Source organism: Oncorhynchus masou, chromosome 5 (genome assembly GCF_036934945.1).
Source record: "Oncorhynchus masou masou isolate Uvic2021 chromosome 5, UVic_Omas_1.1, whole genome shotgun sequence".
Classification (NCBI taxonomy): domain Eukaryota; kingdom Metazoa; phylum Chordata; class Actinopteri; order Salmoniformes; family Salmonidae; genus Oncorhynchus; species Oncorhynchus masou.
This window is the reverse complement of record NC_088216.1, coordinates 71,457,199-71,475,931: the sequence shown is the minus strand read 5'-3', so window position 1 is coordinate 71,475,931 and position 18,733 is coordinate 71,457,199. Positions and strand designations below refer to the sequence as shown.

At 38.5% G+C, this 18,733-nt stretch overlaps 2 protein-coding genes across 2 annotated transcripts; both read right to left on the bottom strand.

Moving 5' to 3' along the window:
• Positions 1-519: 519 nt before the first annotated feature.
• LOC135540198 (red-sensitive opsin) lies at positions 520-2,756 on the bottom strand. The gene is made up of 7 exons (XM_064966668.1): positions 2,627-2,756; positions 2,401-2,517; positions 1,801-2,097; positions 1,464-1,632; positions 1,209-1,374; positions 832-1,071; positions 520-618 (listed from the first exon to the last, which is right to left on the bottom strand). The coding sequence occupies exons 1-7, from the start codon at positions 2,754-2,756 to the stop codon at positions 520-522; spliced, it is 1,218 nt and encodes a 405-aa protein (XP_064822740.1).
• A 1,206-nt stretch (positions 2,757-3,962) lies between these two features.
• On the bottom strand, positions 3,963-7,477 carry LOC135540197 (red-sensitive opsin-2). The gene is made up of 6 exons (XM_064966667.1): positions 7,387-7,477; positions 6,092-6,388; positions 5,714-5,882; positions 5,465-5,630; positions 5,088-5,327; positions 3,963-4,061 (listed from the first exon to the last, which is right to left on the bottom strand). Exons 1-6 carry the CDS (start codon positions 7,475-7,477, stop codon positions 3,963-3,965), a joined length of 1,062 nt encoding a protein of 353 aa, XP_064822739.1.
• Between the last annotated feature and the right edge of the window lie 11,256 nt (positions 7,478-18,733).

The window sequence follows — 18,733 nt, the reverse complement described above, 5'->3', positions numbered from 1 at the left end:
CATAAGTTACTTTAAAAGTAAGGGGTTTTCAAACCATACATTGTTCACATCATTTTGAGATGATCAGATTTCCATTGGCAGTTAATTTCAGTTTTCCTTAGCTGTGAAGCTGTCCAGTTTAGCCACTGCAGAGTGAAGGGAATGCATTACAAGACGCCAACTTTTTCTTGCCACTTGGACAGACATTGATAGTAGTAGTATATACATATTCCCATAATGTACCACTCAAATAGCTATAATATGCATATCAATTACCACACAACTCTCTGCCTGTTTAATCGAAGACCATGGATTAAAAAAGCTCCAAGGGGTGGTTCATAGCAATTTAGTTTTGTGGGTAACGCTTTTACACACATTGCACCTGTATGAGGTAAAGCTTAATAATCTCCTGAAAAGTTGTGGGAGAATGTTTGTTTAAGAAAAACAAGAGGATGTACTGTACATTTGAAAAGTCCCATTTGGAAAATCTCCTCAGAACGTTCACGATTTGTTTCCAAGAGGTACAATGTTGTCTGGGGTTTATGCAGGTGCCACAGAGGAAACCTCTGTTTTTGATGTAGACACTTCAGTGCCATCATCTTCTGCCTTTCCAAAGAGCTGCATGATGCAAGTACGGAACTGGAGAGAGAGGAATAATTAAACATAAGACTTTCAAATTATATGTCTATCTCGAAATTTAATGAACACATTGTCAGCCGATGCTTTAAAAAAAATGTACTTCACAAGAAAGCCAATTGTGAAACATTTAGAAAAATTAGTATTGTTAGAGCTTTGTTACATGAAATCAGTAAGATTAAAAAAACAGTGTCTGAGAATCCTGTTTAGACTTACCTGTTTGTTCATGAAGACATATATAACTGGATTGTAGATGGTGGCGCTCTTGGCAAAGTAGGCAGGAATTGCGGCTGCCAGAGGGTGGAAAGCATACCCAGGGTTAGCCGCAGCAAAGCAGGCAAAGCAGGTATAAGGTCCCCAGCATACACAGTAAGCTATAATCATGACAACAACCATCCTGGACACTTCCTTCTCGGCCTTCTGTGTTGACTCAGAGTCTTTCTGTTGTGCAGCAACCTGTGGTCATTCAGAAGGAATATCAAATGGTTAGATTTAACCTTTTAATATGCCTTTTCAAAAGGTACACTTGACCATTACTGTATTTAACAACATAGTTGCTTGCTACAGTATGGTATATTTAAAATATCACTTACAGCACGAATGGCTAGCCACACGAAAATGTAGCAGAAGATGATCACGAACAAGGGGAAGAAGCAGCATGTAATCATGAGAGTGATCATGTAGGATTTGACTCCAGGATCCTCATTGCCTCCGAACACATCAGGTCCGCAGGAAGTCTTCAGGCCGTGAGGCCAGTACCTGGTGGAGGGAGAGAGATAAAGAAATATGTTAAATAATTTTATCTTTTGAACTTGAATCCTCAGTGAAATAAGAAGAGAAATCCACACCTGCTCCAGCCAAAGATGGGGGGGGCACACCAGAAAGCAGCCCAGACCCAGGAGAAGATAATGCCTCCCATGGCCCATTTGGCATCAAACTTGACACTTCCAAAGGGCTTGCACACCACCACCCATCTCTCCCAAGAGATGACAGCCAGGGACCACAGAGCAGCAATTCCTGCATAATATATACATATACTGTAAATTAGACAAAAGAGAAATTCTGATTACTGTCACTATGCTACGGTGTTCTAGCATCTGACTCTTTCTCAGCACCGTGTAGAAATGTATAATTTTCTTGTTAAATATTAGATAATAGTATAGTCCATGTAAAACTGCATCTTACCGCAAGTGGAGACAGTGTATCCCTCAAAGACACACATTGGATGTCCCAGAATGAAGTAGCCAAAAAACTGGTTGCAAACGCTGATGGTGCTTGCCAAAAGTGTTTCTCCAATGTCAGCAATAGCAAGGTTGACCAAGATCCAGTTCAGAGGGTGTTGGAGCTTCTTGAATTTTGCAGTGGCCACCAGTACCAGGCCATTGGTGAAGACTGAGAGGATGACCACTATGATCATCCAAAGTGTTGAAACATTGTACACCCATCTTGGAGCAATGTGGTAGTTGGGGCCCTCAAAGGGATCTGAGATCAAACAGACAAAATTATTTTTCTAAGAAGGAGAAAATGACAGGTGCAGGTGCCTGCTTAGATGATCTACATGCTTTTTAGATGATCAATTAAAATGCAAAAGTAATGCAAATTACATAAATTATATTAATTAATTCAAATTATATGTATAAAGTGAAATTTTACTTATGCCATCTATGTTGTATATAACTTCCATAAAAATATGACTAAATACAGTTAACATAACATCATGATTTAAATAAAATAAAATATATGAATTGGAAGTTTCAATCAAGGTAGATGTAGTTGCACTCTCACCTTTGGTGTTATTGCTGTTGGTGAAGGTAAAGGAAGATTCTCTCGTTGTATCTTGGTTTTGTCGCCTGGCTGCATAAGCAGCACTTCCCCAGCTTTCTGCCATTTCTGAGAAAGTGTCTGAAGAATATACAAATAAAGAAGACAACATATTATTTCCATTTCAGTCATCGAATTATTCTAAAATATTTGCCTTGCCAGTTGTTTGTTGCCATAGTTATGCTTTTGCCTTTACCTGTTGGTCGCTTTTTCTCTGTCTTGTGGTTGGCTTCTGTTGTCTTGTCTTGCTGATCACCTGTTGTGGTGTTAGCAACCAACAAGATGGTGTACCCCAATCTGTGGGGTTTTATACCAGCCATGTCGTCATCGAGATTAAGATCTAAGACTTACACACACACACACACCAAAAAGAACTTCAGTTATGCCGGCCAGTCGAACTGAAGCCAAGGTTTGAATTTAAGGTTAATCCTTCTTGGATAAGAAGTGCTTTTGGTGTCACGTAATTCAGCATTCAGGTGAAATTCCTTATCCTCTTCATGATTAAAAGAGAAAATAGTTGACTTAACAATTGTTCTTATTACCTCTAAATAAAGAAAACACATTTTGACAATATGAATGTTTTTACTATAACAAAGTAAACAGGGAAGAATTCTTTGAGGGGATAATCAGACAATGATTTAATTTACTTCATTCTATCTTTTCCTCATGTAAATACAAAACAATAATGATGAAAGTGGATCACTTCGGCCTTTAGCCTGATTTGTGAGATAATCTCTATCCTATCCGCTTTACCAGACAATTCATATCGGGTGTGTCATGTGAGTTTGGTCTTTAAACAATCATTGATAACAGGTATCAGTGAATAACATTGAATGAACAGTGTATAAAAATTGAAAGTGAGACCAGAGGGTATTTTCATTTGCTGCATGCGTGACATTTATTTCAATCAGAAAAAACACATTGTTAAATACATTGTATACACACTTTGCTTTATACTATATATATATTTATTTATTTATTTTATTTTTTTGCAAGAGGATTAGAACATGTTTACCTCATAAACTACTTTAAATGTAAGGGGTTTTCAAACCATACATTGTTCACATAATTTTGAGTTATCAGATTTCCATTGGCAGTTCATTTCAGTTTTCCTTAGGTGTGATGCTGTCTAGTTTAGCAACTACAGAGTGAAGGGAATGCCTTCCAAGATGCCAATATTTTATTGCCACTTGGACAGACATTGATAGTAGTAGTATATACATATTCCCATAATGTACCAAATAACTATAGTATGCATATCAATTACCACACAACTCGCAGCTTGTTTAATCAAAGACCATGGATTAGAAAAGCTCCAAGGGGTGGTTCATAGCAATTTCGTTTTTGTGGGTAATGATTTTACAAGCATTGCACCTGTATGAGGTAAAGCTTAATAATCTCCTGAAAAGTTGTGGGAAATTATTTCTTTAAGAAACACAAGAGGATGTACTGTACATTTAAAAAGTCCCATTCTGAAAATCTCCATAGAACGACTTGTTTCCAAGAGATACGCCATTGTCTGGGTTTTATGCAGGTGCCACAGAGGAAACCTCTGTTTTTGATGTAGACACTTCAGAGGCATCATCTTCCGCCTTGCCAAAGAGCTGCATGATGCAAGAACGGAACTGTGGAGAGAGAATAAGAATGGAACATGAGGAAAGAGCTACAAAATATACAGTACCTCTACATTTAGGTAGACATACTGTAATTCCTTTGTTAACCACTTTATTATTGATGGGTCAAAATATACCTAACCAAAATGTAAAAGTAACATGTAAAGTGGTGGTCCCATGTTTCCCATGTTTCTGAAATAAAATATCCTAGAAATGTTGTCCATATCCACAAAAGCTTATTTCTGTTTACATCTCTGTTAGTGAGCATTTTACCCTTTGCTAAGATTATTCATCCACCTGACAGGTGTGGCATATCTGGAAGCAGATTAAACAGCATTATGATTACACAGGCGCACCTTGTACTGGGGACAATAAAAGGCAACTCTAAAACATGCAGTTTTTTCACACAACACAATGCCACAGATATCTCAAGTTTTGAAGGAGCATGAAATTGTCATTCTGACTGCAGGAATGTCCACCAGAGCTGTTGCCAGAGAATGTAATGTTCATTTCTCTACCATAAGCCACCTCCAACCTCCTTTTAGAGAATTTGGCAGTATGTCCAACTGGCCTCACAACCGCAGACCTCATGTAACCGCGCCAGCCCAGGACCTCCACATCCAGCTTCTTCACCTACAGGGTCAACTGAGAACAGCCACCTAGACAACTGATGAAACTGTGGGTTTGCACAACCGAAGAATGTCTGCTCAAACTGTCAGAAACCTCAGGGAAGTTTATCTGCATGCCTGTCGACATGTACAATATCCAGTAACTTCGCAAAGCCATAGAAGAGGAGTGGTCCAACATTCCACAGGCCACAATCAACAACCAGATCAACTCTATGCGAAGGAGACATGTTGCGCTGCATGACGCAAATGGTGGACACCAGATACTGGTTTTCTGATCCACGCTCCTGCATTTTTTTTAAAGGTATCTGTGTCCAACAGATGCATATCTGTATTCCCAGTCGTGTGAAATCAAGATATTAGGGCCTATTTTTGTTCAGTGTTCATGTAGCTATCAGACTAACACACTTACCTGTTTGTTCATGAAGACATAGATAACTGGATTGTAAATGGTGGCGCTCTTGGCAAAGTAGGCAGGCAGTGCAGCAGCCAGAGGGTGGAAGGCATACCCAGGGTTAGCCGCAGAAAAGCAGGCAAAGCAGGTATAAGGTCCCCAGCACACACAGAAAGCTATAATCATGACAACAACCATCCTGGACACTTCTTTCTCGGCCTTCTGTGTTGACTCAGAGTCTTTCTGTTGTGCAGCAACCTGTGGTCATTCAGAAGGAATATCAAATGGTTAGATTTAACCTTTTAATATGCCTTTTCAAAAGGTACACTTCACCATTACTGTATTTAACAACATAGTTGCTTGCTACAGTATGGTATATTTAAAATATCACTTACAGCACGAATGGCTAGCCACACGAAAATGTAGCAGAAGATGATCACGAACAGGGGGAAGAAGCAGCATGTTATCATGAGAGTAATCATGTAGGATTTGACTCCAGGATCCTCATTGCCTCCGAACACATCAGGTCCGCAGGAAGTCTTCAGGCCGTGAGGCCAGTACCTGGTGGAGGGAGAGAGATAATGAGATTTTGAACAATGGAGTTTTTCACACATCAGTGAAATAAAAAGAGAAAAAAATTCCACCTGCTCCAGCCAAAGATGGGGGGGGCACACCAGAAAGCAGCCCAGACCCAGGAGAAGATAATGCCTCCCATGGCCCATTTGGCATCAAACTTGACATTTCCAAAGGGCTTGCACACCACCACCCATCTCTCCCAAGAGATGACAGCCAGGGACCACAGAGCAGCAATTCCTGTGCAGGGGAACAGTTGTACTGAAAGTTAGAGACACTCTAATTCGATGTGAAAACACAGCACCGTAATAACATGCACCAAGAAAATGGCTTTAGGGAGCACTTTGTGTTGATCAATTTCTCTATACTATACATTAATCTACCATTTCCACATAATACTGGTACAATAAATACATTTCAAATATTTGTAGAACTGAGGAGTCTCTTACCACACACAGACACAGTGTATCCCTCAAATACACACATTGGATGTCCCAGAATAAAGTAGCCAAAAATCTGGTTGCAAACGCTGATGGTGCTTGCCAAAAGTGTTTCTCCAATGTCAGCAATAGCAAGGTTGACCAAGATCCAGTTCAGAGGGTGTTGGAGCTTCTTGAATTTTGCAGTGGCCACCAGTACCAGGCCATTGGTGAAGACTGAGGCAATGACCACAAAGATCATCCAAAGTGTTGAGAGATTGTATACCCATCTTGGAGCAATGTGGTAATTGGGGCCCTCAAAAGGATCTGCAAAAGAAGAAGATATAAAAATGTACTGTAACTTTCTGACTCATTGATATAGTCATATGCAGTGGTGTAAAGTACTTAAGTAAAAATACTTTAAAGTACTACTTAAGTTGTTTTTTGGGGTATCTGTACTTTACTTTACTATTTATATTTGTTACAACTTTTACTTTCACTCCACTACATTCCTAAAGAAAATAATATACTTTTTACTCCATACATTTTCCCTGACACCCAAAAATACTCGTTACATTTTGAATGCTTAGCAGGACAGAAAAATTGTCATATTCACATGCTTATCAAGAGAATATCCCTGGTCATCCCTACTGCCTCTGATCTGATCACTAAACACAAATGCTTAGTATGTAAATTATAGGTGAGTGTTGGAGTGTGCCCCTGACTATGTTGAAAACAAGAAAATCATGCCGTCTGTTTTGTTTTAATATAAGGAATTTGAATTGATCCATACTTTTACTTTTTAGACTTAAGTATATTTGAGCAATTACATTTACTTTTGATACTTAAGTAGCTTTAAAACCAAATACTTTTAGACTTTTACTCAAGTAGAATTGGGTGATTTTCACTTTTATTTGAGTAATTTTTAATTAAGGTATCTTAACTTCTACTTAAGTATGACAATTGGGTACTTTTTCCACCACTGGTCATATGAGGACATTAAACAAACATTTTGAACAGAATGTGTGCATCAAAAGTTATGACCAAGAAAAACACTGTCCTGACCCAAATTATTCAATGTATTGGTTGTATCATTGTGCGTACTGCTAATGCCAGTTACAAATGGTATGTCTGCTGTTTGTGAAATAACGTATGAGAGAACTACACTGCAACAAAAGACCTTCAGCAACATTAATTTAATTTAAAAAGGACACCATTACTTTCTGTAAATCTATAATAACTCCAATGTTTTGGGGGAATATACAGAATCAGGCTCTTTCAATAGTTCTACCCTCAGGCACTACACTGAACAAAATGTACTGTACCTTTGGTGTTATTGCTGTTGGTGTAGGCGAAACCTGATTCTCTCGTTGTATCGTCGTGCCGCCTGGCTGCAAACACTCCAAGCTCTGCCATCCTGGACTGCTCAACAGGAGTTCCTGACAATGACTGCTGAAGTCCAAGCCATGCTTCTCAACTATCCTAGGGTTTATATACCATCCTTTGGGTCTTTTGAAAGGATTATGGCCTTGGAGGAATTAGGGCACGGTTGGCACTGGGGCCATGGTATAATTTGTACCATGGCATGGGCTGGACTGTCTTTTCTTAACTGTTAATTACCACCAACAACTAAGTTGGGTGGATTTCAGAGGCCCATAATCTTGTCTGAGAGGGCTTTGGTGGCAGAGAAGGTTAAAAGTAATTTAAATGCCATGCTGCTGTAACCGAGGCCCAGATAGGTCAGTTGAATGGCATTAGGGTAAGAGGTTTTAAATGTGTAACTTAAAAAAATTAAATGTTGTCAAGAGAAATATGTATGATGACTGATTACACTGATTACAACAGGAAAAATAGTGTCGAGAGAAATCCATGTGCCAACAGGCCATGTAGGCCCACAAGGCCCTATTGGAGCTAGAATGGTTGATAAGTAAAATGTAAATTTAAAAAAGTATTTTTGGCTGTCTCAGATGATTTATTTAATTTTATCTGCTATTTTCCACATTGGGGGGGGGGGGGGTGGAGCACCATCACTCTATCATTCTACAGATTGACAGTACCTCATATCCATCATAATTCAATGAATGATAACTGATGACAAAAGTGCATCTGAAATGCATCGGAAACACTGACTTTATTAAAATCAATATCTCTTTAGAAGTACATTTTTGTAGTTAAACTGTTGAATGTACAGTATAGTGAAAAAGAATGCCACCCTAAAAATTATTAGGCCTATTATATGTAACATGCCAAATGGCCAGTTATCTGATATCTGGGTTAGTCGGATTTGTCTTCTGACTAAAGCAGCTTATTCGGACAAGTGGGGTTCCGCAGGATGTTACCTATGAAAGTCTAATTAGTGTTGTCAGGAGTGCAGTCAGAAACGCCCTAATCTCTCCTGATTGATGGTTCATTTTGGGGAAGCAGAGTTTATCCAAAAACCTGAAGGGAGTCAAGTTTAATCCCTGACAGTAGTAAACCTGAAGGTTAAATTAAGGGTTTTATTTAGCTCCTGGTATCTTTTTCCTTTTCCTACAGCTGTTGAATGTGACGTTTAACTAACAGCCTTGAGAAGATCTCCAAGAATAGTGGAGGATGGAGGCAGCAAACATGATGATGTGCAAGAACAGTTTGTCGACGTGAAACCTCTCTCTCAGTGTTTTGATTTATGTGCTGTCTTTTGGTTCTATTTTCACTATTCTTAACTATTTGACTGTTTGATGGTTGACAGATGATCCTACTTTTATGCGCAAAATGTATTAGGCTAGAACACAACTGAACCATTCAATTGAAAGAACTTGGCTTTGATTGTAGCCTAGTCCAATTCTTATAAAGCCTACCTGCAATCTCCTAATCATGCTCCTCTGTAAAATGCTGCATTGCTTCATGGGTAAGTCTAGAATTCCGCTAGTTTTGAACTATTCATGATTGGTAAAAGTTCACCACTAGCAGAACTCGGATTTTCTTCAAGAAAATAATGCTCTTGTGTAAATTGGGATTTTGGTATTGAATGACTAATGTACAGGAATATACTGTGAATGAATTGACTTTTAATCGTGTTAGTTGTGTGATATATACAAGAGTTGCAAATTGTATTTGTGTGGCCTTGAATTCATTTAGCCTAGTGGTTAAAGTGTTGAACTAGTAACCGAAAGGTTAGAAGATCGAATCACTGAACCGACAAGGTAAAAATATGTCATTCTGCCCCTGAACAAGGCAGTTAACCCACTGTTCCTAGACCGTCACTGAAAATAAGAACATGTTCTTAACTGACTTGCCTAGTTAAAAAGAAAAAAAATGTTTTTACACTATTTCATGATTTAATTTCCTTCATACTACTTTTGGTGTTATTACTGGTATTAATATTGATGTCATAGCCTAATTTGTTGTTATTGTTTTATTTAGCATATTAATTTATGAACAACTATAATGATTTATAATCATTGTGTTGTTGTTGTTCTGGAAGGAAGGAATATCCTCCATAACCATCTATATCAAGGTATATATATATATATATTTATATATAAATATATATATATATTTAAATATATATATATATATTTATTTGTAATTTTAAAAAATTACAGATTCTGCAGTAGCTTACATAATATATATATATATTTTTTTTCATCATAATAGAATTGAAATAGCCTCATTCATTAGGCTAAACATAGACTATTTTATCCCTTAACAATATATACCTAATGAGGGATGTATGATCCTATGTTCTTCCCTCTTGAAATCTATACTGTAGTCTACACACCTGTGGCTGCATGCAAATGTTTAATTAGGGACTGAGAACTGATAAGGACTAATTAAGTAATTAAGGACTAAGAGTAATTAAAGTGCAGGCCACACCATGAGTTTTTTACTGTAAAGGAAGCATGAAGATAATGGTTTAACAGGTAATGCTACCTGTTTAGGGCGGCAGACAGCCTAGCGGTTAACCTCTACAGCAGGAATTACCAAACTGGGTTATGAGCAATGTGATTCACATTTAATATATATATATATTACAATAATACAATATATATATATAAATATATATATATATATAGTATACTATACTGTCTATATATATATATATATATTAAATGTGAATCACATTTTATTTGGCGTACCCCGACTGCATTGCTATATATACAGTATATATATATATTTACAGTTGAAGTCGGAAGTTTACATTAACTTAGGTTGGAGTCATTAAAACTCGTTTTTCAACCACTCCACAATTTTCTTGTTAACAAACTATAGCTTTGGCAAGTCGGTTAGGACATCTACTCTATGCATGACACAAGTAGTTTTTCCAACATTTGTTTACAGACAGATTATTTCACTTATAATTCACTGTATCACAATTCCAGTGGGTCAGAAGTTTACATACACTAAGTTGACTGTGCCTTTAAACAACTTGGAAAATGATGTCATGGCATTAGAAGCTACTGATAGGCTAACTGACATAATTTGAGTCAATTGGAGGTGTACCTATGGATGTATTTCAAGGCCTACCTTCAAACTCAGTGCCTCTTTGCTTGACATCATGGGAAAATCAAAAGACTTGTGTAGACCTCCACAAGTCTGGTTCATCCTTGGGAGCAATTTCCAAATGCCTGAAGGCACCACGTTCATCTGTACCACTCATACCACTCAGGAAAGGAATGTACTTTATAGGAAAGGAAATACATTTATACTCACCATAATTTGTAAATAACTTCATTAAAAATCCTACAATGTGATTTTCTGTATTTTTTTTCCTCAATTTGTCTGTCATAGTTGAAGTGTACCTATGATGAATATTACAGGCCTCTCTCATCTTTTTAAGTGGGAGAACTTGCACAATTGGTGGCTGACTAAAAACCTTTTTGCCCCACTGTATATTTAGTTTTTTTTTTGTAAAAAATAAAACATCTTCACATTTTCAAACAGTCTATTTATATTTTCCAACTGGGCAATACATTTAGATGAGGTTTTTCCCCCCCTGAGTAGCCTCGTTTCACTGCCAAAAATAAAATCAAACCATCTAATGTTCAGCTAAATAACAACACAATGTTGTACAGGTAGCCTAGTCAAATAATTAACATCATATCACATTAACTGTTACTCTCTCGTGGGCATTCAACTAATGTAGCGAAACGTAGCTGCTGCTTATTCCGTTTGCTCGAAAATAGATAAATGGTTAAAAAAAAGACAGGCCCGTGTCCATAGAGACACATACCAGCTCTACCAGCAGTACCACACTTGCACCTGTCAACAACAGAAGTTGTTCTGCCTCCACGAGCACATACAATGCTAGCATCAGTAATTTTACATTTGTTGTTAGCCCAGCTAGCATGGACACTGACATATGTGAATCTGATGCAGCTGAAGAGCTACTGCCCCCTTACCCGGGAAAGCACCAAACAACAGATAGGGACGTTGGACCGTCGAAGAGGCGCAAATATGATGAGAACTACATTGATTTGGGGTTCACTTATATTGGGAGTAATGTCTTTCCTCTGCCACAGTGTGTTATATGTGCAAAAGTGCTATCTCACTCTTGTGCATACATTTAGAAACAAAACAGTCAATTTGAAAAGTAAGCCACGGGAGGTTTTTGAGTGAGAATTAAGATGACTTTCGAGTGATAAGACATGTATAAAAGCAACAGATACCATTAATTAATAAGTCGGGGCTAGAAGCGTCTTATATGGTGAGATACCGAGTGGCTAGGCCAGGCAAGCCACATACTATTGTGGAGGACTTAATTCTTCCTGCTGTCGCGGATATGGCTGGGACAATACTGGGGAAAAGGTGAAAAAAAACTATACAGGCAATGTCTTCATCAAGCAACACTGTTTCACGACACATCAGTGACATGGCAGGAGATGTTTTGAAGCAATTACTGCTTCGCATACAAGCCAGTGAATTCTATGCGTTACAGCTGGATGAGTCAACAGACGTGGCGGGCCTGGCACAGCTCCTGGTATATGTCCATTATGTTTATGGGGGGTCAATTAAGGACGACATCCTCTTCTGCAAACCACTGGAAACCAGGACAACAGGAGAGGATATTTTTAAAGTACTGGACAGCTCTGTGACATCAAACAGACTTTGGTGGTCAAGATGTGTTGGTATCTGTACTGATGGCAAAAAGTCATGACAGGGAGACATAATGGAGTGGTAACGTGCGTGCAAGCAGTTGCTCCCGATGCCACTAGGTTACACTGCAGCATCCAGCGAGAGGCTCTTGCTGCCAAGGGAATGCCTGACAGCTTGAAAGACTTTTTGGACACTACAGTGAAAATGGTTAACTTTGTTAAAGCAAGGCCGCTGAACTCTCTTGTATTTTCTGCAATATGCAATGATATGGGCATCGACCATGTAACGCTTTTACAAATCAAATCAAATTGTATTTGTCACATGCGCCGAATACAACAGGTGTAGACCTTACAGTGAAATGCTGAATACAACAGGTGTAGACCTTACAGTGAATAATTACTTATAAGCCTTTAACCAACGATGCAGTTTTAAGAAAATACCTAAAAAAAAATAATTCAGGGAAAAGTCAGATAAGAAAAACAAATAATTAAGAGGAAATGTGAATAACAATAGCGGGGCAATATACAGGGGGTACCGGTACTGCAGTGCATCTCCTCCTCATGGACTACACCAGATTGGCCAGTTCTTTCTGTGAGATGTTACCTCATTCTTCCACCAAGGCACCTGCAAGTTCCCGGACATTTCTGGGGGGAATGGCCCTAGCCTTCGTCCCAGACGTGCTCAGTGGAATTGAGATCCGGGCTCTTCACTGACCATGGCAGAACACTGACATTCCTGTCTTGCAGGAAATCACGCACAGAATGAGCAGTATGGCTGGTGGAATTGTCATGCTGGAGGGTCATGTTAGGGTGAGCCTGCAGGAAGGGTACCACATGAGGGAGGATGTCTTCCCTGTAATGCACAGCGTTGAGATTGCCTGCAATGACAACAAGTTCAGTCCGATGATGCTGTGACACACCGCCCCAGATCATGACGGACCCTCCAACTCCAAATCTATCCCATTCCAGAGTACAGGTCTCAGTGTAACGCTCATTCCTTCAACGATAAATGCTAATCCAACCATCACTCCTGGTGAGACAAAACCACGACTCGTCAGTGAAAAGCCACAGGCCTACAAGTACTCAGTCCAGCCTCTCTCAGCCTATTGCGGACAGTCTGAGCACTGATTTAGGGATTGTGCATTCCTGGTGTAACTCAGGCAGTTGCTGTTGCCATCCTGTACCTGTCCTGCTGGTGTGATGTTTGGATGCACCGATCCTGTGCAGGTGTTGTTACACATGGTCTGCCACTGTGAGGACGATCAACTGTCCGTCCTGTCTCCATGTAGCGCTGTCTTAGCCTTCTCACAGTACGGACATTGCAATTTATTGCCCTGGCCACATCTGCATCCTCATGCCTCCTTGCAGCATGCCTAAGGCACGTTCACGCAGATAAGCAGGGACTCTGGACATCTTTCTTTTGGTGTTTTCAGAGTCAGTAGAAAGGCCTCTTTAGTGTCCTAAGTTTTCATAACTGTGACCTTAATTGCCTACCATCTGTAAGCGGTTAGTGTCTTAACGACTGTTCCACAGGTGCATGTTCATTAATCGATTATGGTTCATTGAACAAGCATGGGAAACAGTGTTTAAATCCTTTACAATTAAGATCTGTGAAGTTACTTGGATTTTTACAAATTATCTTTGAAAGACAGAGTCCTGAAAAAGGGATGTTTATTTTTTTGCTGAGTTTCTTATTCCAGCCCAGGCACAATGTAGATTTTGGCCACTAGATGGCAGCAATGTATGCGCAATCGACTGATCCAATGAATCATTGCATTTCTGTTTACCATTTTGTATGAGGACTGTCCAAATGTGCATAATTGATTTATTAATACATTTTCAAGTTCATAACTCTGCACTCTCCTCAAACAACATTAGGGTATTCTTTCACTGTAATAGCTACTGTAAATTGGACAGTGCAGTAAGATTAACAATAATGTAAGCTTTCTGTCAGATATGTCTGTGTCCTAGGAAATGTTCTTGTTACTTACAACCTCATGTTAATCATATTAGCCTACGTTAGCTCAACTGTCCCGTGGGGGACTCACCGCTTTAGAGCAGTGGTTCCCAAACCTTTTATAGTCCCGTACCCCTTTCAAACATTTAACCTCCAGCTGCATACCTCCTGTAGCACCAAGGTCAGCGCACTCTCAAATGTTGTTTTTGCCATCATTGTAAGCCTGCCACACACACCATTTTCAATAAATTTATTAAACATAAGAATGAGTGTGAGTTTTTGTCACAACCCGGCTCGTGGGAAGTGACAGAGAGCTCTTATAGGACCAGGCCATAAATAATAATCAATAACTTTGCTCTTCAATTAGCCATCTTACTTATAAAACTTTATTTGTTCATCGAAAATTGTGAATAACTCACCACAGGTTAATGAGAAGAGTGTTCTTGAAAGGATGCACATAACGCTGCAATGTTGTATTGTATTGGAGAGAGTCTCAGTCTTAAATAATTTTCCACACTCAGTCTGTGCCTGTATTTAGTTTTCATGCTAGTGAGGGCCGAGAATCCACTCTCAAATTGGTACGTGGTTGCAAAGGGCATCAGTGTCTTAACATAACAATTTTCCAAGGCAGGATACTCCGAGCGCAGCCCAATCCAGAAATCTGTCAGTGGTTTCTGATTAAATTATATTTTCACAGAACCACTTGTTGCAATTTTGATGAGGGTCTCTTGTTCAGATATCGGTAAGTGGACTGGAGGCAGGGCATGAGAGGGATAACGTATCCAGTTGTTTGTGTCATCCGTTTTGGGAAATTACCTGTGTAATTGTGCACTGAACTCACTCAGGTGCTTCGCTATATACACAAAAAATCATACAATGATGGAAAGACCTGTGTGTTGCCCTTGCTAATGCAGACAGAGAAGAGCTCCAACTTCTTAATCATAGCCTCAATTTTGTCCCGTACATTGAATATAGTTGCGGAGAATCCCTGTAATCCTAGATTCAGATCATTCAGGCGAGAAAAAACATCACCCAGATAGGTCGCTACATACTGACCGTTAGTGGAATTCCCGCGAGAGAGTAATGGTTAATTTGAGGTTAATTATTTGACTTGGCTACCTGTGTTTGACATTGTGTTGTTATTTCACTGAACACCAGATGGTTTAATTTTATTTTTGGCAGTGAAACGAGGCTACCCAGTTAAGAAAAAAAACGCACCCAAATCTATAACCCTGTTGGAAAATATAAATGGACTGATTGAAAATGTGAATGTATTTTTGTTTTTACAAATGTTTTTTATTTTATATTTAGTAATTTATAAAAAAAAAATACAAAATAATATTTGGCGTATCCCCGACATCATTGCTCGTACTCCTGTTAACTTCTTGACAAGTTAATAGGCAATTTATTGTATTTTATAAGTGATACAGAATTTTGTTTGGTTGTCAATACATTCAAATTTCAACACTTGAAGGAGATTTGTCTTCTGCTTAGTTCCATTTGTGTCACTGTGTGGCTTTAATTCCAGTTTGTCCACAAATTAATCATTGATATGTTGGATTCACGTCTCCATCTCAACCAAAAACCAACTAAATCAAATTAAATCAAACTTTAAATGCACTTTAAATAAAGTTTGATTTGATTTAGTCCTATTCTTTAACCTTGATTTTTGGTTGAGATGGACATGTGAATCCAACATATCAAACTGGAATTAAAGTCAGACTAGGTGAGTGGCACAGATGGAACTATCCAAGCAGAAGATATATCTCCTTGGTTGTGTCGGCAACCAAACACAATTCAACATCACTTAATATCATTACTCTTGAAATCAACCAGTGCTTGAAACCTTGGGCCTATGTATGGTCTATTTTAGTTGAATCCGAGGTTGAATTGAAACAATAGCTGTTGATGACTTTGCAAATGCTATATAGTCCTAAATAGCATCATTGATAATACATCAATTAATACAGTATGGTCACATTTCATTTGCTCTGCTAAACCTACCCTTTTGAATGACTTCGATAGCAACAGTAATTCTAATTCGTTTTTAAGTGGAGGTCGCTCAAAAATCATTCTCACAATAGCACATTGGTAATAGCTGTAGCATCTCCAGTAGTAGGTGGTGCCCAACTTATTTTTTTATTTTTATTTCTTCTGATAGTGGATAAAACATTGAAGATGTGACTTTGTTTAAAAGGAACAAATTCAACATATTTAATACAAGGTTTGTCTATATTTACTAATCTGAGTAGGTGGCAGTGAATAATTCCTGTAACAAATTCTGCATCAGCCTATGAAAGATCTTCGACTTTATATCCACCAACCAATGGCATTTCTGGAAAATAGGGCAACTTGGCCATCAGAGAGATATTTTAAACCTCCAAATTCAACGTTTACTTTTGTTCCACATGGTCTGTTTCAAGTGTAGAGTACAAATAATTGAAAGACGCATCCTTGACTAGGCTACTAGCTACTAACGTTAGACAAAATTTAAAAAATGCACGTTTTCACATACTGACAAAATACCATGTTTTTGCTCATCCATTTCACACACACATCCATGTGCTTTTACGGAAAAGAGATTAACGAGGTCTAGCGCGGTTGACTCCAAAACAAGTATTTTGTTGAGGAAAACACTGTTCACTGCTGGTCCTCGATGCTCGATTCAAATAATGCATTTGTGACCAAGTGAATGATTATAATAATGCATATAAAATGTTGTAAATATATGTGTCGGCCTACACGTCTACGTAATAAATGTAAGCAATAATCAACGAGGGTCTATGCGTTCTATGGAAAATAATGCAAAATGCAGCTCCTTGTGAAATGTATTCTTAATCTACATTTTCAAGATTTGGTGGGATTTGAACAATCTGTGGCAATAACGAGGGGGTTATGAGGTTGGTGGTACTATAATTGCAGAGGACGGGCTAGTGGTAATGGCTGGAGTGTAATCAGTGGAATGGTATCAAAATATAAAATATCATAACTTCCTCCCCTCAGCAGCCTCCTGTAATTTGAACAGTCAGTCAAACACACGTGATCTAGTTGCTTTGATTATCAGAACATGCCATTGGACTTCTGTTCAGGATGCTTTCATGAACAAGTGTTGAATTACATCTACAGACTTAGATCGACATTGCATCTTTGTATCTGTCCCATGATGGTTTCTGTGAGAGCATGGGCAGCGCCACTAAAGCATCCCCATTTTGAAGTAGTCTGTTTTCTTCTTTTACTTCTTCTATGAGTTGGCAAACAAACTGCAAGGGTTCACACTGCCACCTAGAGTGTGTTGTTTGAATAGGTATAAAGCCAAGGTTGGCAATTTGCTGCTACCTGCAATTATGGAATGTTTCCTCACGAATATAATTAATTTGCTGATCCGTCCTTGTGACCTGGATGGAATTATATTATCCTTCCTTAACCTATTGGAAGTCCCACCCAGTTGACAACTTAAAACATGGTGAAAGTCCTCAATGGCGCCGCCCATGCTAAAACAGGTTTTTGGGCACTAGGGCCCTATATCTCTTTGATCACGTCCAACTACATCAACAAATATAATTTTCCCATATGGAATTTGTCACGGGGATATAATCACGGCCAGCTGTGCAGGTTAGCATAGGGCTAAATGTGTCAGGTTATCTAATGGGAACAACTAACGTGTAACGTTTGATCAAGTGCATCTACTGTACGTCAACAATTTTAATTGGCTAATGCACATTTTGAGACGAAGAAAAAGTTTCAACTTAAACTTGACCTTTATCTAATGTTCACAAACATGGACTGATTATGTAATCCAATGAGATTGTAGACTTTGGTGAAACAGATCATTAGAATACAATAAATTTGTGTTAAACTGTTAACATATGTTGATGGGCTTCCCCAGTTTTCTCACCATAAATCCTGTTCATCTCCATGTTCTATGTAGCATTAAGTTCTCAGCACTAGTCTAAGCAAGTTCTCTTACCAATCTAAGCCATATGATTGTAAATAATAGTGTTCAGGAAATTACAATTGCTATCAATACCCTTTTATTTTTCAGCACGTGTGTCTCAGTCTTAGTGCAGTATTGTGAAACCTACTCCCTGAAAAAATGTGACATTGTAGGATTGTGGAACATATAATGTGTAATATAATATAGTCACACTACACGATGCATTATATAGTACATTCATAGACAAAAGAGTTCCAAAATGTCTCTTTGGCTATCCCTATAGGAAAACCCTTTCTGGTTCCAGATATACACCTTTAGGGTTCCATGTAGAGCCCTCTGTCGAAAGGGTTCAACATGGAACCCAAAAGGGTTCTACAAAGTGTTATCCTAGGGCAGAGCTGAAGATCCATTTAAGGTTCTTGATAGCACCTTTTTTTTACTGTATGATATGATGTATATGATGATATATGAATTCAAGATTGTTGGCAACTATTTAGAACTGCTGTGCTGCTACTGAAGTCCAAATTGTAATACTAATTTTCTGGCTACCAACTTATAGACCTATGTAAAGTGTATTTGCCCACTTAAACATTGAAAATGTACCTTTTGTGTTTTATTGTCTTGTTTTGAACCACGTTGAAGCAATGCATCATAATGCACCCTATGTAAAGTGAGTATAGCGACACAAACACCCAAACCAATAAATG

What these genes read in the sequence shown, in the direction of transcription:
- LOC135540198 (XM_064966668.1), bottom strand. Translation starts at nt 2,756, where the DNA reads ATGGCTGGTATAAAACCCCACAGATTGGGGTACACCATCTTGTTGGTT. An exon ending in ATACACTGTCTCCACTTGCG is followed by an intron (nt 1,633 to 1,800) that starts GTAAGATGCAGT and finishes TATATTATGCAG; the next exon opens with GAATTGCTGCTCTGTGGTCC. An exon ending in CCCATCTTTGGCTGGAGCAG is followed by an intron (nt 1,375 to 1,463) that starts GTGTGGATTTCT and finishes TCCCTCCACCAG; the next exon opens with GTACTGGCCTCACGGCCTGA.
- LOC135540197 (XM_064966667.1), bottom strand. Translation starts at nt 7,477, where the DNA reads ATGGCAGAGCTTGGAGTGTTTGCAGCCAGGCGGCACGACGATACAACG. An exon ending in TGTGGCTAGCCATTCGTGCT is followed by an intron (nt 5,328 to 5,464) that starts GTAAGTGATATT and finishes GAATGACCACAG; the next exon opens with GTTGCTGCACAACAGAAAGA. An exon ending in ATGTCTTCATGAACAAACAG is followed by an intron (nt 4,062 to 5,087) that starts GTAAGTGTGTTA and finishes CTCTCTCCACAG; the next exon opens with TTCCGTTCTTGCATCATGCA.